This window comes from Chelon labrosus (genome assembly GCF_963514085.1).
Source record: "Chelon labrosus genome assembly, chromosome: 5".
Lineage (NCBI taxonomy): Eukaryota > Metazoa > Chordata > Actinopteri > Mugiliformes > Mugilidae > Chelon > Chelon labrosus.
The window spans coordinates 2787144-2813708 of NC_140341.1; the positions used below are offsets into that span (position 1 = coordinate 2787144).

Sequence of the window (26565 nt, forward strand, 5' to 3'; positions counted from 1 at the left end):
TGAAATGACCTACGACAGCAGCACAACAGCTATGCATGAGCTTCTCGACAGAGCTGCAATAGAGCATCCGATCGTCACGTGACTTTCTTTGTTGACTCCGCCATATTGGCAGGAAAACTCTGAGGAACAATGAATGGAGCCAGCTCTGATTTCAGGCCGTCAGAGTTTACTTTCACTTTAAACAGATAGAAATTGACCAGTAGAAGGCTAAACTCCACCCTTATCATGACCCAGGTGTGATTTTATTGAGCTTTGAAACAGCCAACGTCAACAATGTTCCTGACCTGTAGTATCCAGATATATATATAACTACCTCATTAACTTTCCTTGGTCCTACTCCAGAGAGACACTGAAAGCAAACATTGAAGAATTTATCTGAGGAGGTTCATGACAGTAACACAACTACAATAACAAGTAACTGTAAGTAATGTCTTTCTCATTGTGAGTAGTTTTAGTGCTGAATGAGCAACACCTCTTTGTAATCCACGTTATAAACATTAGCCTTTATGAAAAGAAATCTGTTGGACATGGTGTTAAAAACTAAATAAACACTGGATTCTGTACCTGATACAAAGTGATCGCTACACAAGACGTTTCTTGAGGGATCCCACTGCTCCGTTTTCTCGTTTTATTGCAGTAATCCACATCTGCCGTCTCGAGGGATCTTTGGGAATCCTATAAAACGATTTCCCCTTTGCTAGTCCCTGAATATTCTGTCGTCCTAGGGCACAACAGCTGTCAACCATTTCTGGATGCAACTGGTACAAGGACAAGTTAGTTAGTTGCTGCAGTTGTCAACCTAATAGTAATTAGAAAAGTGCGATTTCTTGCCAGTATGGTTGTGTTGTGATTGCTGGTGCAGGGTGACGTCAGCTACAGGAGCTCTATGCAATGAGGCGCCAGGGTTTGGACTTTTCCAGAGAGTTTAGTTTGATTGTTGGTTGGTGGTCAGAGCCTGGGAGTCATCGTTGTATTTCAGACACAACAAAAATTCTCTAGCGCGGATGCTAATGGAAATGCTAATGGTGATGTTAATAGCTAGCATGGCAGTGCTGCTCTCCAGCTGTTTGTTTCTGCACGTATAAAACTCAACCAGGTAGATTTTCATTAACGTCACGCTCCAAGTAAGCAACCTTTAGCAGATCAATAACAGATTAATCATGGTATTTCATTTGTTCCCCTCCCTAGCAGTGCAATTCAGTTCCTCGTGAGGGATTGCTAGGCGTGCCCAGGCCAGTTTAGATTTATAATCCCTCCAGTGGATTCTGGCTCTACCCCAGAGACTCCTCCCAACCGTCAATGCCTGGTAAACCTCCAACGGGAGGCGGCCCGATCGGACATAACTCTATTTAATGTCTCTGTTATGGCTTAATGTTAACTTTAATCTACACCTCTGTTGTAGAGACCAGGGGAAACAAAGAGTCCTCTAAACATTTGATATCAAATCTGAAAGTGCGGTGTCAACGCACATACTTAAAGAATGACCCAATGACCTGCCTATAACTGGGCCGGTTTGTTTACACGTGTGTGACTAGCTTTGTGTTTAGCATGTTTCTTCTTGTAGCAGCGTTTACTGATAATAAGCTGAGCGATGGGTCTGGCCAGTCTTGACGGTTGAAACGTTGTTTATTAAAGCTGCAGATTCATTGTGAACATTTTCCATGTCGCCCTCTCTGCATCAGAAGTTTTCCTTCCCTATTGGCAGCAGAGCAGTGATTGTGGAAACGGTCTATTATTTGACTCTGATTTTTAACCAGCGGTTTTGAGGTTCGAGAATCAGCCAAGGTGAATCAGACTGCATTGTTGACATCCCTCAGAGCTCCTCTTCATTACATGAGCGGACTGAGAGCAGCCAGACGACGCTGATGATCTGGTTCAAAGAGCTGTGATTGAAATGTCCCACTCAACGCTGCTGCCCTTCACAATCATCCAAACGTCGTGCGGTCGACGCTTCAACAACACACGAGACGAGTCCAGGTTACCGTGAGAAACCTGTTTAACGTAGGAAATGTTTACATCAGCACCTTGGTTTCTTCAAAACCTCATTTATTCTTCTCATTCATTACATTGATGGTAAGAAGCTGATCATCAATTATTAAGTTCTTAGTCACTACTTCTAAACACTCTAGCATTAGCCTAAACAATACAACATGATAAAGTCAGCGGCTATGCCACGTTAGCCGTTTAATTAGCCTAAACAAGATAATCTTAGCTCCTATGCAATGTAAGCTGAAATGCGATAATATAAACCATGTAATTAGCCTAAACAAGATACTGTTAGATTGTTTGCGCTAATATAGCAGCTAACATTAGCCTAAACAATGTAATATAAGCAACAGTGTTGGCCAAAATATAATAAGGGTAGCTGCTATGGTATGTTAGCCTAAACAAGAAAACATTAGCAATGAATTAGCCTAACCAAGTCAAAGTTAGCTTCTGTAGTACGCTAAACATTATAATGTTGGCTGCTACATTAGCCCAAACTTAAGCAACTACGTTAGGCTTACGAGGTAATGATAGCTGGTATGTTAGCCAAAACAAGATAACATTAGCAACCCACCCACTTGTCAATCAAAGCAGCCACGCCCCCTTAATTCTGCAGAACTTTACAGGTTAGTTCTGTAAAAAAAAAATACGAATGAAATTAGCTCTAGAGACTAAAACTGTTTCATTACCAGCCTGTAAACATGATTATTTAACATGGAGGTCTATGGGAATTGACTTGCTGTCGGCGCCTCTAGGGGACATTAGAGGAACTGCAGTTTTTCAGTTAACCTTTAAGGTGAATGCTTGAAGCTTTATGAACTTATGGTTTATTAAACTAACTGTGTGAGGTAAATAGAGGCCGTTTATAATGTTGAACATGGAGCACCGGAGCCAAACTTACAGGAGGAGAAAAACAATACCTCACACTGTAGTGATCAGAGTTATTAACACATCTTGACGTGACTCACCCAAAAAACATTTACTGGGAATGCACTGAAATATCTGCACACACAAACTCCCACTCGCAGACTTTTATACAGACACTTCTGGGCACGAATATCAGTGAATCATTCTGGTTTTGTCTCTTCGATCAACTCCATTCGTGTGGAGTTTAGGTTGTAATTAATAAAAAATCTCCCCCTGACGGTGATTAAAGTAGAGAGTGTTTTTTTTTTTCTTTTTTTCATGTCGGCACACCCTGATCCTCCACGGTGGCCCGTCCTTCGCTGTGGATTAGTGATGGAGTGAGAACGAATAGCTGTAATCTATTGTGGTAATCTGCTGCCGATGTGCCGAGGGATTATTAGCCAGATCATGGGATCGGATTGGAACCAGATTTATGCAACTGCCAGGTGTTGGTGTGGTGTGTGTTTGAGAGGTTTATGGACGAGGTTAACAGGTTGATGAGTGGATGGAAACCTGAGACATAGATGAGTGCCACGATGCAGCTATTTGTGTGTGTGTGTTTTTTAAAAGGATTTTAAAGTTAATGACTTGGTTTTCCTGGTGTCTGTGTGACAGATGCAGGAAGTCTTGATGGACAATTTTACAAATTGTCTCCCAGAGAGGGTGTCAACACATTTGAGTCATAGTCTTTAAAAAAAAAGGGACGACTCATCTCAATTTCCTTCCATATTTTGACGCCAGCCACGTTAGCGATGACCCGCCCACACTTCCTCACGACCAGTGGTTGGGAAAACCTTAGAGTCATGTCAGATATTACCTAGCAGCTAGCATTATCTTGTTTGGGTTAATGTTAGCATGTTTAGGCTAACATAGCTGCTTGTATCTTGTTTATGTCAACCTTAGTTTTTAGGCTAATGAAATGGCTAATGTATGCAGTTTAGGCAGAAGTACCTGCTGTTAGCTCAAACAATGTCTACTATGTTAGCCAAAACAAAATACTGTTAGCTGCTATTTTAGCCTAAATGGGATAATATAAGCCATTTTCTGAAAGCTAACGCAATCAACAAGCCTAAACCAGATAATGTTAGCTGCTGTATTAGCATTACTAATATTACATTATCCAGTTAACTAGCAACAGGACACTGTTAGCTTATATGTTGGCCTTAAAAGATAACCCCATTTAATAAACTTAAACACGATCATGCTAGCTGCTAAGCCTAAGCAAAATAACATTAGCCATTCAATCAGCCTAAATGCAACAATACCATTAGCATTTGAAATAACATTAGCTGCTACATCAGCCTAAGAAACATGACATAAGAAACTATGTTAGCCTAAACAAGATCCTGTTAGCTGCTATATTAGCCTAAACAAGATAACATTAGCCATTTATTTAGCTTAAACACAACAATAACGTTAGCCCATTTGAAATAACGTTAGCTGCTACATTAGCCTAAGAATCATGACATATTTTAGAATACTATTTCGGAATCAAGCTAATGTTAGCGTCTACTCTTGGTGTTTCTAGGAGTTTGTGTTCCTGTGATGACCAACATCTGCCAACAGCTTCCCATCACATTCTGCTCTTCTTTGTGTGTGTTTTTTTTTTAATTTTCCCTCCATTTATAACACAACATTTACATAATTCCTCACTAACAACCTTTTGTGTGGTCACACAGAGAAGTTTTATTGAAGAGTCGGCTGCTGGAACCACTTCATACGCTGCCTGTTGCTTTCAAATACAATGGCCAATTGTTCTGCATCTATTTGTTCGACTACTTGTGTTTCTACAGTCCTCTTTTCATCTCCCGTCTCTCTCTATGCTCTGGGTATGTTTTATTTCCGTGCAATCTTCTTGTTTGTTTCCACTTAAGGACCGCCTTTCAATTTCAATCCATTCTCTTAATTTGTCTTGCCTGAACCTCCTTTCCCCTCCAGCTTTTGGTCCTCAGCGTCTGTGCCGAGTTTTGTTATTTATTAATTTTTTCCTCTGTCAGCGACGGATAGAACCGTAAAATCTGAGGTAACACAAGCAGGGAGCCTAAAGCAGGGGAACGTGGCCCCTGAACTAAAAGGTGAAGCTGTGGATTATAACTGATAGATGTCCTTTTTATTTTAGGCCGACCAGAACTCTGCCTTAGAGGCTTTACAAGGACGCGGTCATAGTTTCCTGGATGACGTTGTGTGTCATGTCGAAGCGACGGTGAACACATGCACACACACTGGATTAATAACAACAACATTAAAGTTCCCGATCGTCCGCCGCCGCCGCTCGCCGCCCTGATCTGTCCACCTAAATACCCGCTGACCTCCTTTCTCTAATCTCTGCGGCCTCCTCGCTGGCCAACTCAATAAAAAAAGACATTTTGCGGGACAGTTACGTGGATAAAGACAAACATGTGTTCCTCCCTGCGCTGGGAGGTGTTTGGGGATATTGAAAATGTAAATCAGTGTGTGTTCGTTGTTGTTGTGTACGGGAGGAGGTAAAGATCTCCAGCTGTTTTTACTGAGTTGTGTTTGCAGGAAAAATGTTTAAGTAGAAGAATTTGACTCTGACAAGAACTGAACTGTGACGTCTAGACGACTGGATCAGAACGTCTGTAGTGGTCCATGGAAGGAGGAGAACCAGAGACAGGGATCATTAAGGAGGAAGAGGAAGAGGAGGGGGAGGAGGAGGACGAATAAGATGAGGAGGAGGATGAGGAAGAAGCGGTAGAGGAGGAGGATGAGGAGGAAGAAGGAGAAGCAGCAGAAGAAGAACAGGAAGAGGAAGATGAAGATGAAGAAGAAGAGGAGTAAGAGAAGGAGGATGAGGAGTGGGAGAAGGGAGGAAGAAGAAGAGGAGGTGGAGGATGAGTAAGAAAAGGAGGAGGACAAGAAAGAAGAGGAAGAAGAAGAGAACCAGGAGGAGGAAGATGAGAAGGAGACAAAGAAGAGAAGGAGGAAGAGGAGGGGGAGGAGGAGGAATAAGAAGAGGAGGAGGACAAGGAAGAAGAGATGGAGGAGGACAATGAGGAGGAAGAAGGAAAAGCAGCAGAAGAAGAGGAAGAAGAAGATGAAGAAGAAGAGGAAGAGGAGGAGGAGGAAGCGGAGGGGGAGTAGGGAGGAAGAACAAGAGGAGGTGGAGGACGAGAAAGAAATGGAGGAAGACAAGAAAGAAGAGGAAGAAGAAGAGAAAGGAGGAGGAAGAAGAGACAGAGGAGGAGGAAGAAGAAAGAGAAGAGGAAGAGGATGAAGATGAGAAGAAGGATGAAGATGAAGAAGAGATGGAGGAAGAGGAAGAGGAAGAAGAGGAGGTCAACAGTGGTCCATGGAAGGAGGAGAACCAGAGACAGGGATCATTAAGGAGGAGGATGAGGAGGACAAAGATGAGGAGGAGGTGGAAGATGAAGAAGAGAATGAGGAAGAGGAGGGGGAGAAGGGTGGAAGAAGAAGAGGAAGAGTAAGAGTAAGGAAAGGATGAGGACAGGAAAGAAGAGGAACAGGAAGAAGAAGAGGTCAACAGTGGTCCATGGACGGAGGAGAACCAGAGCCAGGGATCATGGACCAAGAATCTTTATGGATTTATCTGCAGATTATTTTCTTGATGTCTCTGCTCATGTAAAAGTATGATCCATTAAAACTACACTAGTTTGCTATAACTGTCCTCTGTGTTCACTTTGGAGACTTAAAACAGGATATGATCCGTTTGTGATTTAATTAATGGTGTGTAGGAAGTAAAGTTGTCAGATTTCTGCTCACTGTGGACGTTGTTTATTCGTTTCTTCTGTGGACAATAGATCAGCTATGAGCTCATGGGAGCCAGCAGGACGTCTCAGCCTCTTAAACTGAATCACTGTGTACATTTGACTTTCACATAAAAATCTTATTAGCTTGTGATTAATTGTTCAGTGTGGATGAGCAGATTGTTGTTTCAAGGAGCAGCTCAGGGAAACGGCGGAGCGACCACCTGGACTCACAAACCTGCAGGTTCATTATTGATGGAGGAAAGAGGAAAATATTATGAAACTTTAAGCTAAATTTAAGATGAATTGTTTGGCTCATTAATAACACAAATGTAGCTGAATCAAGCTAACATTAGCCTGATCAACATAACATAAACAGTTATGTTTCACCTAAACAGGATAAGGTTAGCTATTTCATGCCCTAAACAGGCTTTAGCCTAAACAAGCTAACATTAGCCAAAACAAAATAGCAGAAGCAGCTAACATTAGCTTAAACGAGGTAGCATTAGCCTGAACAGCATAAGATAAGCTGCTAACTTCAGCCTAAACAAGATAACATAAGCTGATATGTTAGCCTTAACAAGCTAACATAAGCCAAAACAAAATAACATTATCAGCTAACATTAGCTTAAAAGAGGTGGCATTAGCCTAAACAGCATTACGCTGCTAACTTCAGCCTAAACAAGAGAACATAAGCTGATATGTTAGCCTTAACATTAGCCAAAACAAAACAGCAGAAGCAGCTAACATTAGCTTAAACGAGGTAGCATTAGCCTGAACAGCATAAGACAAGCTGCTAACTTCAGCCTAAACAAGATAACATAAGCTGATATGTTAGCCTTAACAAGCTAACATTAGCCAAAACAAAATAACATTATCAGCTAACATTAGCCTAAACACTAACATAAGCAGGAAACATTAGCCTAAACAAGCTAACATTAGCTATTATCTTACCCTAAACCAGCCTTAGCGTAAACAAAATAAATAACACAAGCAGCTAACATTAGCCTATATGTGTTAGCATAAACATTAAACATATGGGCTCAACTATAAGCTGATATTTTAGTCTAAACGAACTTACATTAGCCTAACAAGATAACAAAAGGAGCTATATTAGCCAAAATAAGATAATTTTATCCTAACCAGAATAAAATAAGCAACTAACAAAAACAAAAAAAGATAACATAAGCAGCTATGTTAGCCTAAACAATCTAACGGTAGTCTAAACAAGATATTATTAGCGATTTAATTACCCTAAGCAAGATAATGTTAGTTGCTATATTAGCTAGTTAATATTAACAATATAATGCTATGTTAGTCCAAAGCCGCTATGTTGTGCTAAACAGGATAGCATTAGCTGCTACACGAACCTAAACAAGATGGTGGCTCACTCCCATTAATATTTTTTTGATGTACTTCTAATTCTGTAGCAGTTTTACTTGTAATATATTATGATATTTGTATTTTTACTTAATGTAAAGGAAGTACAGGACATGTATTTTCATTCCAGTAATAGTGAGTGTTGGTAGATTTCTGTGGTTGGTTGGTGTGTAGTTATTTTTAATCAGCTCCACTTTATCATAAATGTTTAACTTGCTCCGCAGCCTTTTGAGATACCGAAGGGAAACGGCCTTTTACTGCAAACACACCTATCTATCTATCCATCTATCTACCTATCTATCTATCTATCTATCTATCTATCTATCGGTGTGTACAAACCAAACACCGCTGGCTGATTGAGGCACCGGGGGAAAGGACTGCTGGAGACCCACTCAGCTCTCAGCACCACATGCAATTACTGCTGTCACTCCAGCTACGACGCTCGCAGCTCATTACGAATCAGCGAGGACCTATTATCGGGGCCTTCGGTTTAAAAAAAAAAATAAAAAAAACGAAAAAACACCACGCTGCAGCGCTAATGCAAGATAACGTAACATTGACATTTGCTCACCAAGCAGAGATGAAGCTGCCAGTCATTCAGTCAGCCAGAAACATTTAAAAAGATCTACCTCCAGGTTTTCTTTGTCAAGGTGAATTATTTAATAATCTTCATGATTAATCATACCCTGGACATGTGTTAATTGCTTGTTTTGTCCAAGCAGCATTCACAACCCTAAAGATACTGAGACTGAGTGCACTATCCCAGGGACAAAATGCAAATGTTCACATTTATTTAGAGCAGAGACACGTGAATTTGAGGCTTCATAAAGGACTAAAAAGGTTAATTGTAGAGTCTGGCTCTGCTGCATCTTGACCACCTGAATGGACCCCAGAGTATTAAACTCTAAAATGGCCATTGCATAATCTTGTTTTGTTGTTTGTGCATTCAACGGACGATCTTATAAGAGCAGAAAAGCTTTAGTCACGGACTTGATGAACTATAAAAGTGGTGAAATCAAATTTTCTATGATAGAGATTGACAGTCCATCTTTTTTGGCTGAAACTTGTTTAACCTCAAACTAGAACCTTATAAAGAACGTGAATAAATGAGACGGTTCAACCCTGTCTCCACTTGTGTCGACTCTACAGCTGCTCCTTTGACTGGAGTCCAAATATAGTGCCGCCAACGTCGAATCCATGTCTGAAACCACAGGACTGGCTGTTAATTGTTCCATAAATAAGGTTCTTCACACATGTTGTTCATAAATGCTGCAGATTATTATAATCCTTTTAGGATTTACCAGTATGTAGATATTTAGAGAGTTTCAGTTCCATTTAATTCAAGTTCTTCCCTTTTCTATCTATCTATCTATCTATCTGGGTACTACGTTTTGGTTTTTAATTTTTCAAACAAGGTTTGGATTTGATGGTTTTTGTTTCTTGCTCTCTAAAACTAGAACTTCTGATTCTGCTCTTTTCTCAGGACCCCTCAGTGCAGAAAGTTGGCGGAGGCAGGAAGAAGACGGTGTCCTTCAGCAGCATGCCCTCTGAAAAGAAGGTAGAAATCAGAAATGATGAAAAATAAAACCAACTTCTAAGACTATTTGTTGATCTTTTGCCGTCAGATAGATATACCTTTTGGGGATCCTTTGTCTTCCAGGTGAGCAGCGCGGCCGACTGCTTGGCGTTCATGCAAGGTGGATGTGAGCTGAAGAAGATCCGGCCCAACTCCAGGGTCTACTGTCGTTTCTACACCTTGGACCAGGACCTGAGCTGCTTACGCTGGGAGCCGTCGAAGAAGGATGGCGAGCGAGCTCGGCTGGACGTCACCAGCATCCGGGAGGTCCGGACCGGGAAGAGCACAGAGACCTTCCTCCACAACGGCCCTCTGTCTGAACACCTGGCTGAGGAAGCAGCCTTCTCTATCATACATGGAGACGACTACCAGGTGAGGAGGAGGGAAGAAGAAACAGATGCATGTGGATAGAAAAACTAAAACCAGCATCATATACAGTACCCTATTACTATAATGTTCTACATACCTGCATGAAAATGACTCAACAGAAGTCAAAGTAGACAAAGAGAACCAAATCAAACACAAGAAACAGTAATATTATACTGGTTGTTTATTTATTCAGTAAAATGAGCCAACATTACATATTACATTCCTCTTCCTACAGTCTCTGGACTTGGTTGCATTGTCGGCAGACGTGGCCAACATCTGGGTGACAGGCCTTCGCTACCTGTTGGCCCACCCTTCAGTCATTGGAGGAGGTTGTGGTGGAGGAGGAGGGCTGGGTGAAGGAGGAGGCTTGGCGGTCGAAGGCAGCCTGGGGAGCAAGATGAGGAGCGACTGGCTGGAGGCAGAATTCTCTCAGGTCGACGAAGACGGCTACGGCATCGTATCGGAGGACGTGGCCGTCGCCACCATCTGTAAACTGTGTCCCGGCATCAAAGAGGCCAAGGTGAGGGACTACCTGGGAGGATTTATAGAAACAGAGAGAAGCTGGTGGTGAAACTGGTGGAGACCAAAAACAGAGCAAAGAGAAAGAGAACCAGGTTACCAGAAATATATAAGTTAACTATAATCTTGTTCCTTAACTGCTGGAGATCTAACACCTTCACTATATCAGTTAAAATAATCAGTGTCAGGCCCAAGAAAGATTGATGTAGGTTATAAATATAGAGCCAAGACAAGATACAACAAGACACGACGAGACAAGACAAGATACGACAATATACAACAAGACAAGACAAGATGCAACAAGACAAGACAAAGATATGAGAAGACAAGATACAACAAGATACAACAAGATACAACAAGATACAACAAGACAAGACAAAGATATGACAAGACAAGATACAATGAGACAAGACAAGATACAACAAGACAAGACAAAGATATGACAAGACAAGATGCAACGGGACAAGACAAGATACAACAAGATACAACAAGACAAGATACAACAAGACACGACAAAGATATGACAAGACAAGATACAACAAGATACAACAAGACAAGATACAACAAGACACGACAAGATACAATGAGACAAGACAAGATACAACAAGACAAGATACAACAAGACAAGACAAAGATATGACAAGACAAGATACAATGACACAAGACAAGATACAACAAGACAAGATGCAACAAGACAAGACAGTATCAGATGGATGAGACTTTATTGATCCCTGTGGGAGGACAAGACCGTGCAAGAATATAAGTTTGTAGAAACTATATAGTCAGTAAATATACAAGAAATATTTTCTCATTGTTGTTGTTCCAAGCTTAATTAACCAACTTATTAAAATGTATTAATAATACAACCAAAGTTAAGTGGAAGAAGACTGAGGTTGCTCTCACGTGGAGATGTTTTATTTTAGATTTTCAGCAAAAGAAACTTTTGAAGAAGCCAGCAGACAAACAGTCACCTTGATGCAAGAATGTAGTTGACTGTTGAATAAGCTGCTGATTATGAACCAGAATCTCTGGAAAGAGTAATTATCAAAAGTGTTGTACTTTAACTGTCAGATTCTTATACTATTGTTTTAAACTATTTTAAATCCAGTAAACACAGAAGTGATATTTCTACTAGATGCTGCTTTATTTGACGTCTGGCTTTAGGTTTTAAGCTCATAAAGCTGCCCAGCTACTTCACATCAACAAGCTTCAAATATTGCACCTGTCGTCTTTAGCTGCTTTTCAACTGGAGAAGAGGTTTGTTGCCTCTCAGGTGTTCAGCCACACTCAGGTCGCCTCCTATATCACCTCGTCTGACGGAATAATCCTGTACAGAAAAATAAACCGGCTCAGACAGGTGGGAAGGAAACCTGTGAGGACATATTTTTACCGAGGCGACATCAGAAAAGGAAGATCAGTGGAAATACAAGCAGAGCATCGAAGATAAAAGAAAGAGATGACGACAGAGGAGGGAGAAGTGATGGCTCCACTGTGTTATATTATTAATTAATGTCCTCACTGAAACAAGATAACTAAAGCTTAATCAAATTTGACGACTAATTAACTCAGCGCCTCTCTCTCTTGATACCAGTTGCCTCTGTTTCATCTAGTTTCTCTTTTCTCTTTCCACAGGTGCGACTACGTTTTAAGGAGATCCAGCGAAGCAAGGAGAAGCTGACCTCCCACGTGACCCGTGAGGAGTTCCACGAGGCCTACTGCGAGCTCTGCACCCGGCCGGACGTCTACTTCCTACTGGTGCAGCTGTCCAAGGACCGGGAGTGTCTGGACCCTCAGGACCTCCGCCTCTTCCTGGAGACGGAGCAGGGTTTGTCCCTGGCTACGACCGAGGGCTGCTGGGAGCTCCTGAAGCGCTACGAGCCCTCGGCCGAGGGGAAAGAGAGAGGACTGCTGGGTATGGACGGATTCGCCCGCTACCTGCAGTCCCCCGAGTGCCAGCTGCTCGACCCGGAGCAGCTGGGGGTTTGTCAGGACATGAACATGCCTCTGTCCCATTACTACATCAGGTGAGCTGAACAGGTCATATCATGACTGACTGAATGATTTCCATAGTTCAAACTAAATTTTAAATCCAGAGCAGACAGAAATTATCAGATATTTTTGGCTAGATTCTATTTGTTTCGACATTTGGCTTCAGGCGTTAGACACATAAAACTGGCCCGCTATCTCATGTTAAAATATTTAATCGTGATGAAATATTAATTAACCTGCATCTGCGAGGACTTTGAAGCTGGGGACAAAAAAAAAAAAAGACAGTTTTGACACTCCAGGTTGTATTAATGCCCTCTGCAGGGTAGCAGCTGCTGATTAGGGATCAGAATCTGACCAGAGGTTGAGTTGGACCTGTACAGTTTCTTCTACTATTGTTTTAAACTTATTTTAAATCCAGTGAACACAGAAGTGATCTGATTGGATCTTGATTTGACGTCTGACTGTAGGTTTTTAGACACATAAAGCTGCACGGCTATGTCACATCAAAATACTAATCGCATGATTTCCATAGTTAACACAAATTAATCGCAATTTTAAAAAAAAATCTGTTCTAAATGTTCCTTGTATTCAACATCTCAGCTGCTCAGTTCATAACTCGACAGTAAATGGTGCTACAGGGGTTATTATTTATCTGGAAGCCAAAAAAACTATTTACCACATTTTTAAATCCCTAAAATTACAATCAGGATCCAGGGGGAAAAATACCTGCTGATGTCAGAGAGCTGGTGGACGAGTTATTTCTGCTCGAGAAGTTAAAATTAGTTGTGATGCCGAGGATGGCGATCACGTCGATTGATATTTTTGTTTAATAAATGATTGAAAAAGCAAATTCATTGCTTATTTGTGTTGTTGTTGAGGTACATGAGGATCAGATGTCCGCTCATAATATGGGATGTTTATTTTATATACATGACTGTAAGCGCTAATTTTAGCCGCATTGCTACACAACATTTTTTTTATGGTTGGCCGTCCACTCGTCTGCCAGATGGTTCTGTTTACTCACTGCACCTCACAAGCCGTCACTAAAAGCCAACGTATATTGAACATATTGTTCCAGTTTTACATTACATGATTTGTGAGTTTATGTGTTGACCTGACTTGAAGTGGACAGGGTTAACATTTTCTTTTTGGTTTCTTTAATTGATGTATATTTCCCTCTTGTCTAGCTAATATATTCCCTGGTGTCATTAAATGTTATCAACACTAGAAGCAGGTCATGATGTGTTTTGGTTTATTATTTATTTATTTATTTGTTTTCCTCAGCACCTCGTACCGGTCTTACCTGCTGGATGACCAGGTCCACGGCAGAGCGGACCTTGGTGGCCTAATCAAGGCTTTGCAGTCCGGCTGCCGATGTCTGGAGCTGGGAGTGACCGACGGCCCAGAGGGGGAGCCTCTGCTTGGGGTCGACTATGGGCCAGACGTCCCGAGACACCACCATCATCAACACCATCACCACCATGCCCCGGTCACTATCCGCTCGGCTCTGGAGGTGGTCAATAAATACGCCTTCCTGACCTCCCAGTACCCGCTCTTGGTGTACCTGTGCCAGCGCTGCTCTCCGGGACAACAACGCACCATGGCACAACACCTGAAGAAGGTGTTTGGATCCCGGCTTTACACTCCGGAGGCGCTGCCAGTCAGCCTAGGAGGGCGAGCCACGACCTTACCCTCGCCTGAGCAGCTGAAGGGGCGCATCCTTTTAGTTGGGAAGAAGCTCCTTCCTGAGCAGGAAGGGTCTGATGGGGAGGTGTCGGAGGAGGATGAGGAGATAGGAGGAGGTGGGCCTCTGGCAGGAAGGAGGATGACCATCCCTGGTGAAGAGGAGCTGGGCGTGGTGTTGGTGGTGCCTCCACCGTCTCAACCAAGAAAGCTCCGCCTCCATAAAGAGCTGTCAGACCTGGTGGCCATTGCTCGGACCGGCAGCCGCAACTTCTACACCCAGAGAGCCACTTACAAGCAGAATCAGCAGCATTCGCCCCCCAACAGTCCCTCCTCCCCCGGAACGCCGATGGCTCCTGAGCTGCCTTACTGGACTCTGTGCTCCCTGGGTGAAGGAGAGGCCGGGCGGCTGACCAGTGAAAGCCCAGAGGACCTTGTTATGTTCACCAAACGCACCCTTACCAGGGTACGGCCCAGCTCGGTGCGTCTGGACTCCAGCAACCCAAACCCTCAAGGTTACTGGAAAGGAGGGGTCCAGCTCGTGGCCTTGAACCAGCAGACGCCTGGCGCCATGCTGGACCTTCACCGAGGTCGATTCTCTCAGAACGGAGGGTGTGGTTACGTCCTCCGACCGTCGGTGATGAGGGATGAGGTGTCGTATTTTAGTGCCCACACTCAAGGCTGCGTGCCGGGAGTCCCACCGCAAACTCTACGAATTAAGGTTCGGTCTTCTTCACACCCTCAAATCTGAAGTTGAAATTTGAAAAACCGGAGGTCCTTTGTGTCCAGAATGAGCTGAAGATTTGATTAATGCAAATTAAACCTGAGTATTTCCAAAAAAACAGATGGAACAAGGGTGATTGGACTTATAAGGGTTCTATAAGATGCAAGAAGCTTCCTCAAGCTCCCTCTTCCAATGAGTGGATCATTCACTGGTCCCTCATTCATTCCCTAATACCCCAATGACTGTAGAAACATTAAATGGTACTCTCATTAGATTACCTTTTCTACTGAAACCCCAACTCCCCACCAATCTTTTAGAACTGAAGATTTAATGAAACATCTTCAACAAACTCTACAAGTCCCGATGCCATTATTTCAGCTTCTCTCATGGACATACCATAACCTGGTAGACAGTGTCGTAAACCACAGTTGTGAATATAACATGAGCTGCTTTGTGTTCTTCTGTTCCAGGTTATCAGTGCCCATAACCTGCCCAAGCCTCAGGGGTCCGGGGCTAAGGGGGAGGTCATCGACCCCTATGTGGTTCTGGAGTTGCATGGCGTACCGGCCGACTGTGCCGAGCAGCGGACGCGAACCGCCGCTCAGAACCAGGACAACCCACTGTTTGATGAGACCTTCGAGTTTCAAGTAAGACGTGTTTCTTTTCTGACTGGCTGGTTTGTTTATTTACTGGATCTATTGGAGAAATGTAGTCAAGTTCAGGAGTGTTACCTGGGAGCCTTTGATACCTTTACTAAGATGTGCGGAAATTCAAAAATGTCCCTTCCGGAATTCAAAGACTTGGTCCCGTCTGTTTTTTATTGTCAACCCAGGCATTACTAACAGATCATTGCCTGGAAGATCTCAGGCTGGGTTTTGATGAGGATATTGGGCCTAACTGTTTGTAAAATGCTCTTATTTAAAGAGTCTGGACCAAATTCATCATATTCATTTTCTGTAACCACTTGTCCTCTGGATGGTCGCAGGGGGGCTGGAGCCTATCCCAGCTGTCATTGGGCGAGAGGAGGGGTACAACCTGGACAGGAGACCAAATTATGTAGCATTTTTACTGAAGAATGTTTAAAGAAAGACAGATTTGTAATTCGTCATACAAGAAATTAATGTGTGCATCTGCATAAAAACTAACTTTTATAGAGATTGGTAAGGGACCAAGGACTGAGCCCTGAGGGACTCCATAAATGACCTATAGTCACAAATGGCCACCTAGAATTTCCTCTTAGAGATGTTGAGATACTAAGGCTTTGATCAGCCTTAGGTGTAGGAGTAGAGATGCTTCTACTTCATGTTGAAAAACACCATTTTGAGGTTGTCTGGGCATCTTTTGATGTCTCTAGGGGGTTTCAAAACATCAGCGGATTTTCACAAAAGTAATGAAAGTAGACAAAGAAAACAGAATATACACAAATATTACATATCAGTGAAGTGCATCTCTGGGATTACAAGTTGATTCCAAGGCCAAATTAGAGTCCATCTGTTCAGAAGTGTATGATGCTGTGTGTGGAGCTCAAAAAAATGCTTGCGGTAAAATAGGTCAAATAAGGTTTGGTTCATTTAGTTATATTTGGGTTACGTGTGCAGTGTAATGCCCATACATAAAATACTGAGAAAATCAATAGCTTGATAAATCCATTTACATAACTGCATGACAGCTCCTTATAATAATCCTGTTTGCAGACGGCAAAATATCACTTTGATTTCCTGCAGAAGACGGTTCGTTTGTTGTTTTTAAACCAAGTTAGAGCCCACAGGTTCCAGTTCTGTGATGATTAGTCCGTCTTTTTCCTCTTCATTTACAAAGTGTACCCGATTAAACATTTATAGGAAAGAGAAAAGAGGAAAATGTCAACAACATAAAAGAGGCTTTTGTGTTTTCTGAAGTGGTTTACGTCTGCTTCTCTGTCTGCTCTGCACCTGCATGAAAATCAAGCTCAGAGTGTTTAATTGAAAGGGTCAAGGCCGTCAAGATTTAAATGAGAGGCTCCAGACAGAATATACGCCGTGGATTCATAATGTGGGATGAGATTTGATGACTTGCTGATTGCGCTTTTTTCCCCCGCTCCCTGACAGAGTGCTGTACCAGAGCGTCTGAGCTTTAATGACAAGCTGTCGCAACCGTTGCGTGTTCTCTGTGGTCACATTGTGTGGGAGAGGGTGTGGGTAGCTCCCTGCAGACTTAATGTACCTCCACAAAGCCTGGGAAGGGAGCGGAGCAATACCTGTAATCAACAGACGGTAATTGCTCCGGCTGTTTTGGCAGGAGAGAGACATGAAGTGAGATTTGAATGGATCATTTTATTTTCTAACACAGACCAAAAAGAATGTGTGTCACAGGTGTAGCTGTAAATCATAAATCCATCTGAGATCTAGATTTGCGTCTATTTTATACAGCGGCAAGTTCCAGCAATCACACGCTTATATGTGGTGCCATGTTGACTGGGGCTGCAACGACTCGTTGACGTGTTGCAATGTTTACTAAAAAAGCTCAGTTGTTTTCAAGGAGAGAGTCAAGAGCAGATGTTAATAGCCAGCATGTCAGCGCTGCGTTCCAGTGTATTCACAAGTCACTGAAGTTAAATCATACTTTGTTTGTTAATTAATGACAGAATAAAGTAAAAACATTGTTCCTAATTACAATCAGTAAATCTAAACTTTTGTTTAACAGTATCATTTGGTAAAACTTCCTATTTGAAATGCAGTATTTTAATAGTAATCATCCTAGCCCCTTAGCTAATAGTAGCTTTTCCTAGCTCATTAGCCGCCCAGCTAGTAGTAGCTTTTCCTAGCTTCCTAGTCTCCCGGCTAATTGTAGTTTTTCCTATCCTCTAAGCTAACAGTAGCCTCTCCTAATTTTATATCTTCCCAGCTAGTAGTAGCTCTTCCTGTCCTCTCAGCTAATAATAGCTCCTTCTAGCTTCCTAGCCTTTTAGCTAACAGTAGCCTCTCCTGGCGTCATACCCTCCCACCTACTAGTAGCTCTTCCTAGCTTCATACCCTCCTGGCTAATAGTAGCTCTTCCTAGCTTCCTAGTCTCCCAGCTAATAGTAGCTCTTCCTAACTTCCTAGCCTTTTAGCTAACAGTAGCCTCTCCTAGTGTCATACCCTCCCACCTAATAGTAGCCTGTCCTAGCTTCATACCCTCCCGGCTAATAGTAGCTCTTCCTAGCTTCCTAGTCTCCCAGCTAATAGTAATTTTTCCTATCCTCTCAGCTAACAGTAGCCTCTCCTAGCTTTATACCCTCCCAGCTAATAGTAGCTCTTCCTGTCCTCTCAGCTAATAGTAGCTCCTTCTAGCTTCCTAGCCTTTTAGCTAACAGTAGCCTCTCCTAGCGTCATACCCTCCCACCTACTAGTAGCTCTTCCTAGCTTCATACCCTCCCGGCTAATAGTAGCTCTAACTAGCTTCCTAGTCTCCCAGCTAATAGTAGTTCTTCCTGTCCTCTCAGCTAACAGTAGCCTGTCCTAGCTTCATACCCTCCCAGTTAGTAGTAGCTCTTCCTGTTCTCCCCTCTGAGTGATGAATCCAGACTACTGCCACCTGCTTTCTTGTCAGGTGTAGACCGTATGTACCAGCAGGTCGTTTACTTTAGTCTTTGTGGTGCGTTCAGGTGTTACACTTTTGTCCAGGATACGTCACAGTCGGCCTTCGTTTCCAGTAGTTCTTTGCTGAGGATTAATTTGTGTTTGTCAGAGAACAAAACAAACCCGTTCGAGTGTCTCACTGCACGTGATTAATAAAAAGAATAGTCAGGGTTGGCGAGGACCGAGTCTCTGGCTCCGCTCGTCTCATTAGCGTCAGCTTTGAAACCCAAGGCCAAGCGGGGAGCTGGATGGCGGCACGCCATGAAACAGACAAATAAAAAGGAAACGCATGAGGAATAATACACAACTGCGAACTCACACAATCTGCCGAACAAACAGCCACCGTGGAGGTCATGCTGTTCGGTTAAGTGTGTGTATCAGCCTCTTGAAGTGTTGCTCTCGTACGTCTTAATCATTCGTCCTCCAGGCTCTGACACATGGACACGGTCCACCCTGAATGTCCTGAGACGGATGGAGCCGACCGCCTCAGCTGTTTACACTCTGACAAAGTGTTTAAACTTCATATCTGATGACTGGCTGCTTATTTATGAGCTTCGGAACTGTTTCAGATTTGTTTTACTTCTTAATGAGTTCTGCTTTTAGAAATGTGTGCAGCAAATTTAATTTAAGAGCATCCTCTCGCAGGTCTGTGGCCTCTTAGATGCTTATTATTATTTATTATTATGACCTCGGTTTTAGTTTAATATTCCATTACAGTCGAGGAGGTATTTATAAATGTTTTTCTTTATTAAAACCAAATGGTCACCTCCATGTGTTTTCATGTAGTCGTTCGACCACTTTAACTGAACATTGTTCTATGATTAAAAAGAATAACACGAGAAGAGCAGCATCGCTTAAAATGATTAATGAACAGACTCACGTCGTGGTTCCTCTCTCGTGTTTTACCGTGCCAACAAGTAAAAAGATGCTTCCGTTAAATATTTGCGGCTCGACTGATTCAAACGTGACCGTTTTAGTGAGGACCATGTCTTACTTGTCATGAAACGCTTTGTTTTAATCTTTACAAAAAACTGTCCTTTCAAATCAATCTTGATCCAGAACAGAAGCTCCAACGCTGAGAGCACCATCAGGATGGAAAGCTTTGATTTAAAAAGAAAGAAAAGTCACATGAAAGATGTAAAACTAGAAGGAAAATAATGTGGAAATACCAGAAATCTCTGAAGCCAGGTTAAGCCAAATAGTTTAGAAGCTAAAATATCTTTGAACAGATCAAATCAGTGGTCTGTTCCTCATTGGACCAAACCATTTTACCATTTTATCTTCTTTGTCTTCAGCTGCTGCCGTTAATCCAACAAAATGTTATTTTTATATTGTTCAGAAACCAGAAACTTGAATTAATTGGATGAACATCCGCCGGCTTAAGCTCTGAGAACTTTAGAGGGATGATCTTTACCAGACGTCTGAGGCCTGATGCTCATCTCTGCTGCAGACCAGAGGCTGCAGGCGACATTAGCTGCTACTAAAATAACTGTGGTCCAGTTGGATTGTGGGTAATGTACGAGTCGGGGGTTTACCAAAGAATGAAAATGGATGGAATATGGCTCAATGTTCTGCTGCAGTGATTTTGACAGAACGGAAGGAATGAAGGGTGTAAAACATAAAAATTGAATATTGTGAGGTAGCATAAAAAAAAAAAAAAAAAATATATATATTTGAATAAAAAATAAATATGCAAAATATAGTTATAAATGTATACAAAGAATATATAAAAATACAAATATATATATAAATATACAAAATATTTATAAATATATTCAAAGTATGTAAACAAATATATATATGAAAAATATACAAGGTATATATAAAAAATAAACTAAATATGTATATTTAAAAAATACAAAGTAAAAAAATAAATATGCACAAAATATATATAAAATATATACAAAATATTTATAAATATATTCAAAGTATATAAACAAATATATATGAAAAACATACAAAGGATATATAAATAATAAACAAGTGTATACGTATACAAGATATATACAGATATGCAATATACTAGAATATATATAACTACTGCAGCAAATATGGATGTAAAGATATGTGATAATATAAAAAGTATAATAACGTGTACAATAAATCAGGTAAAGACAGTTTGTGAGTATATATATGAAACTATATAAGATTATATAAATACTGTATATGATATATAATATATTTATATATAATCTGTAAGATCTATAAGTTATTAAATATGTAATGGAGTATGAAAATAAATAGTAGCAGATCTATCAGAGTCCAGTTCTGTCCTCAGGGAGACGTTGCAGAGAAGCTCCTGTTTAAATTTCCTGTTAAATCAGCGGTTTGTCCTTTTTAAATGTCAGATGATAAAACATTTTAAAGTGTCTCTGTGTCATCTGCTGCTGCTGCTGCTGCTTCTTGTTGTTGGTTCATTTTAGACATTATTTTATCCCAGATCAGAAGATATTCACCCTTTCTCTGAGTCGACTTATTCTCTGTTATCTGCATTTGAAGAGAAAAGAAAAGAAAAGACGGTGTCATCCGTCAGACCGGACTGGAGACGAGAGGATGAACTAAGAACAGAGATTGATTCTGAGATGACGGTTTGAAGCTGATTGAATTAACCGTCACAGAGCTGTTCTGCTTGTTGCGGGAAAACATTGAGAAACCGAGACTAGAGCGAACAGGACTGGAGTCTTAACGTGGGCTGGAGCTGTCGGTCTGGCTTGTCCATGCATGAAACTCATCCTCAGTCTCAGCTCAGGAGACTGGAGACACATTCAGTCTCTCCTTCTATTCCCCAGTGTCTTTACTTTCACCTAAATGCTTCGGCTTAATCCTGATTCTGTCCTCAGCGAAGGAAAGAAAAGCTTCTATTTCATCACCTTTACACCAGAGTTAGAACAAATATGGAGATTATTACACCCTGAAATATGACATCCAAGCTACAAGAGAGTTAGATGGAAGAGTCAGTAACATTAGCCTGGGAGCTGGAGTCTCTCCGTTGGGAACTGATTCTGCCCCTGCCAAGATCTTCTGGGCCAATCAGATTGCTTGTGGGTGGGGCTTAATGTGGCGATGGACAGAAGAGTAACAGTAGTCATAGACGTTATCTGAGAACAAACATACTCTATGTTGTCAAAACACACATGAATTTAAGTGACGTCCCATTCTTAATCCATAGGGTTTAATATGACGTTGGTCCACCATTTACAGCTAGAACAGTTTCAACTCTTCTCTGAAGGCTTTCCTCAAGGTTTAGGAGTGTGTTCATGGGAATGTTTGACCGTTCTTCCAGAAGCTCATTAGTGAGGTCAGACACTGATGTTGGACCAGAAGGCCTGGCTCTCAGTCTTCACTCTAATTCATCCTAAAGGTGTTCTATCAGGTTGAGGTCAGGACTCTGTGCAGGCCAGTCAAGTTCTTCCTCACCAAACTCTCTCATCCATGTCTTTATGGACCTTGTCATGTTGGAACAGGAAGGGGCCGTCCCCAAACTGTTCCCACCAAGTTGGGAGCATGGAATAGTCCAGAATCTCTTGTTATGCTGAAGCATTCAGAGTTCCTTTCACTGGAACTAAGGGGCCAAGCCCAGCTCCTGAAGAACACCCCCACACCATAACTCCCCCTCCACCAAACTTCACACTTGACTCAATGCAATCAGATAAGGACCGTTCTCCTGGCAACCACCAAACCCAGATTCATCCATCAGATTACCAGATGGAGAAGCGTGATTCGTCCCTCCAGAGAGCACGTCTCCACTGCTCTAGAGTCCAGTGGTGGCTGCTTTACACCACTGCATCCAACGCTTTGCATTGTACTTGGTGATGTATGGCTTGGATGCAGCTGCTTGGCCATGGAAACCCATTCCATGACAGTTGACTGTGGAATATTTAGGAGTGAGGAAGTTTCACGACTGGACTTGTTGCTCAGGTGTCATCCTATCACAGTACCACGCTGGAATTCACTGAGCTCCTGAGAGCGACCCATTCTTTCACTAATGTTTGTAGAAGTAGTCTGAATGACCAGGTGCTGGATTTGTACACCTGTGGACATGGAAGGGATTGGAACACCTGAATTCATCTTAAACTTAATTTCAATAAACCATGAACCACATGTTTCATTTAAACAGTTTGCAGTTTTTTTTTAACTATCCTTTTGATAAATAGGAGCAGGTAACAGTCAACGAATGTCCTCACAATAAAATGTGTTCAGGCCTTGAAAGAGAGACATTATCTCATAACCTAATATCATGAAATGAGTTTACGCTGCTTACAGGATGAATATGTGCAGGCTGATTTGTTTATGTAGGCGTGAGTGGTTTTCTAGCCGAGGGGAAGGTAAAAACCTCTGAAGGTGTGATGTGAAGTGTAATATCTCGTCTCCTCATGCCATGTACAGCAATTAGCATTAATGCTTCGCCTCAGCAGCTCTCCGAGTCACGCTTAAAGGGGAACTACTGTTTTTTACAAACCTGGACCTTATTTCTGGCATAAAATACGATCGTTTACTCACCCATATAACTTTGGTGTCATTTGGAGTCGTTCGGGATCCATATAGTGGGAGTGACTGGGGCACCGAAACGCAGCCTCTAAATAACGCATTATCTGCCGCAAAACCTGTTAATTTCACCAATATTTTGTTATGATATACTAGTGCTATTCCCTGTTGAGTCTGGAGTTACCTGTTATCGTCATCTGGGGTCTGTAGATTGACCTACTAATCCGCAACAGTCGGCTTGTTTACCTGTAATTTGCTACCGGTGTCTGTAGGTCAATCTACAGACACCGGATGATGATAACAGGTAACTCCAGACTCGACGGGGAATAGCACTAGTATATCATAACGAAATATTGGTGAAATGAACGAGTTTCGCAGCAGATAATGCGTTATTCAGAGGCTGTGTTTTGGTGCCCCATTCACTCCCACTATATGGACATACGCAGAGCTAAATATCGCCTGAGCGACTACAGATTACACAAAAGTTATATGGGTGAGTCAGTAGTTCCCCTTTAAGGACTGGAGGTGGGTGTTGGGATCATGTCGACGTTCCATGAAGTACATCTTATCGTTCAGACTCTGAGGCGTAAACGAGTTGGCTCAGGAAGAAGTGTTGCGTTCAGGAGCGATAGGAATCAAACATGTCGACACTCGTTTTGCCGGTGAAGTAAAGAAGCTTCACGCTTTTCTCTGTACTGCAGACTGATGTGATCTGAAAGGTGTTGAGTTGTTGATGAAAATGATTTTATATATCTCCATGCTTCCCAAGCTGGACATACACTCACTCGCCACTTCATTAGGTACACTTCATGACTGCTCTGATGTTGAGTTGATGTAGAAACAGAGTCAGGAAGGTGGTGATTTAACTGGATGATCATTGTGGAGGATGGAGTCTGTGGTGCTTTTAGACTGGATTGAGTTAAAGTTGAGAAGAGTTTCTGTTATTTAGAAATTTAATTAAAGTGTCAAATAATAGGAACACGTGTTAGTTCATTCGTTGGCCTCCACAATGAGAAGCTGAATCAACATCTCTCTGTTATTTGAAACTAATGCTGAACGACAACTACTTTAGTTTGACCTTAAAACCAAAAATAATCACAACATACATTCATACATGTCCGTTCTCGTCCACTTCCTGTCTCCAGGTGAACATGCCGGAGCTGGCCTTGCTACGCTTCGTGGTCCTGGACGACGACTACATCGGGGACGACTTCATCGGCCAGTACAGCGTGGCCTTCGAGTGCCTTCAGCCCGGCTACCGCAACGTGCCCCTGCTGGGCCTGGCGGGAGACCCCTTGCCCCACACCAGCCTGTTCGTCCACGTGGCAGTCACCAACCGGCGGGGCGGCGGGAAGGCGCAGCGGCGAGGCCTGTCGGTGAGGAGGGTGGGGAGACGTGGGAGGGAGTACGTCACCCTGAGGCACACCGGCATCAAGGCGGTGGACGAGGCCTTCAAAGTGGCGACGGCGCCGCTCAAAGAGGCCACGGACCTGCGGGAGGAAGCTCAGGTGAGAAGATAATGTACCTGAACCTCCTCCAGAGCTGGGGGGTCATTTTAGTTCAGGGGCCACAGACCAATTTGATCTCAAGGGGCCCGGACCAGTAACATAATAACATAACAACCTTCAAATAACCACAACTCCACATGATTCCCTTTGTTTTAGTGCAAAGAAAGTATCTACATTTAATGGAGTATTTTTATCTTTCATAGTTTTAGTCAAACTGCAACTAACAACATTAATTTTATACGTCGTATTTTCTGAAACTTAGCCACTACGACGTCTGAACACATATATCCTGAGAGGACAGGACTCATAACTACTGTTGTGGTCAAGTACAAACATAATGAGGTGAAACCATTAAGGGTGAACACATTTAAAAGATAAATAACATTTAAAACCTTAAACTATAAATAAATGTCAGGCTTGCAGCTTGAATGGTTTACTGTATTACTTTTATATTTGGATGGATTCATTCCAGGAACTACATTTATTTAGTTGTAGCTAAATGCTAAACGCTAATCCATTAGCCGCTCTACTGTCCACTGTTTAAACATGTGTCAGTAAAAAGTCAGAAGGCAATAACTTCATGTAACTAGTATAGTTCTTAGATGAGACTTAGCTTCATAGTTAGTTTACTGACTGTGATGGAGGCTACATCACGGTCAAATGTCGGATTCTTCCAACTCATTGGTAGCAACAGGGCTTTTAGCAGCTAGCTAGTTTTGGTAGCTAACGCTAACAGAGATCAGATAGGCTAACGACCCTTATCCAATCACATGTCAAGGATGCACATTTAGAAAGACAGTCAGCCTGAATGAAGAGATCAAGTATTTAAATAACGTCTTATCATATGATATTAACATTCTAGTCCCCTGGTCATGATGAATATTTTTCATCATCGTCTACGTTGATGCGATTAAACTGATAAACACGCTGAAATTTCTTAAGGAAAATAAGTTCAGTTTCAGCTCATCACTGCCACCTACAGTTTAGTTTCAGGACTCTGACTGAAACTGTGCGACCTCTAGTGGACAAATTAGGAACAGCAGTTGCTCTTATTGAAAATTGCAGTTACTGTCTTCTAGGTCATTGTCACACTTTGTAAATTCATCCGGCGGGCCCAGATTGTAACCTCTGGGGGCCCGGTTTTTGTCCCGGGGGCCGTATACTGGACACTCCTGCTCCAGAGGTCAGTTAGCTTTGTGAAATGGGGTCGGAGTTGGAGCAGCTTACGTGAACGGTGCTGAAATCAGACCTGAGGCTCCTCTGTTGGGTGAATAAGAGCGAGAGGAGGAGGAGGAGGAGGATGGGGAGGAAGAGGAGGAGGAGGAGGCAGTGACAAAAGAAGAGTCAGTGAGAAGAGTGGAGGAGGATTATACAGCTTCTATAAATACCAGCAAAAATAGAACCTGCACACACCGGCTTATCACTGCATGCTAACATGGAGGAGTGGGCAACGTGGAAAGAATCCTCGCATCTGTTCTTATACATACATATATATACATACATATACATACATATATATGGTGTTAAATATAATCTATTTCCGGTGCTGCTTAAAGTTCTTCAGATTCTTCTACATTTCTGCATAAAAATGATTCCACACACGTCCTGGAAGTAGAAAAAGAAAACCCAATAAAACGAATGAAACTGAAATATTATACTTTGATGTATTTGTTTAATCAGGAAAATGGGCCAATGTTAGAGCCGACGTGTTCAGAAGTGTTTCCAGTTCTGATTTCACCGGCTAAAGCTATTGCAGCTTGCGGTGCCACTTCATTAGGTACACTTCACGCACAGGAACAGCTCTCCACGCTGTCACGCCAGGATGTAATTACACCTGCTGCTGTAGCCGACGGCCTCTCTGCATCCGTCTAGTCTGTCTTCATGCTTCCCACGCTGGACACGCACTCACTGGCCACTTCATTAGGTACACCTATTGACTGCTCTAATGTTGAGTTGATGTAGAAGCAGAGTCAGGAAGGTGGTGATTCACCTGGATGATCATTGTGCAGGATGGAGTCTGTGGTGCTGTTAAACTGGACTGAACTAAACACTGAAGAGTTTCTGTTATTTAGATTAAAATGCCAAAACATTAGGAACACCTGTCAGTTCAATAGTA

The 26565-nt window shown here is 42.2% G+C and overlaps 1 protein-coding gene across 1 annotated transcript in view; it reads left to right on the plus strand.

The window, feature by feature from the left end:
* The window catches only part of plcl1 (phospholipase C like 1), a 74873-nt gene that overhangs the window by 38370 nt on the left and 9938 nt on the right, over positions 1 to 26565 (plus strand). Inside the window, exons 2-8 of the mRNA XM_084544754.1 lie at positions 9481 to 9555; positions 9658 to 9945; positions 10178 to 10462; positions 12094 to 12485; positions 13735 to 14854; positions 15328 to 15504; positions 24087 to 24449. Coding sequence (XP_084400880.1) covers positions 9481 to 9555; positions 9658 to 9945; positions 10178 to 10462; positions 12094 to 12485; positions 13735 to 14854; positions 15328 to 15504; positions 24087 to 24449 — 2700 coding nt within the window. The remainder of the gene's footprint in view (positions 1 to 9480; positions 9556 to 9657; positions 9946 to 10177; positions 10463 to 12093; positions 12486 to 13734; positions 14855 to 15327; positions 15505 to 24086; positions 24450 to 26565) is intronic.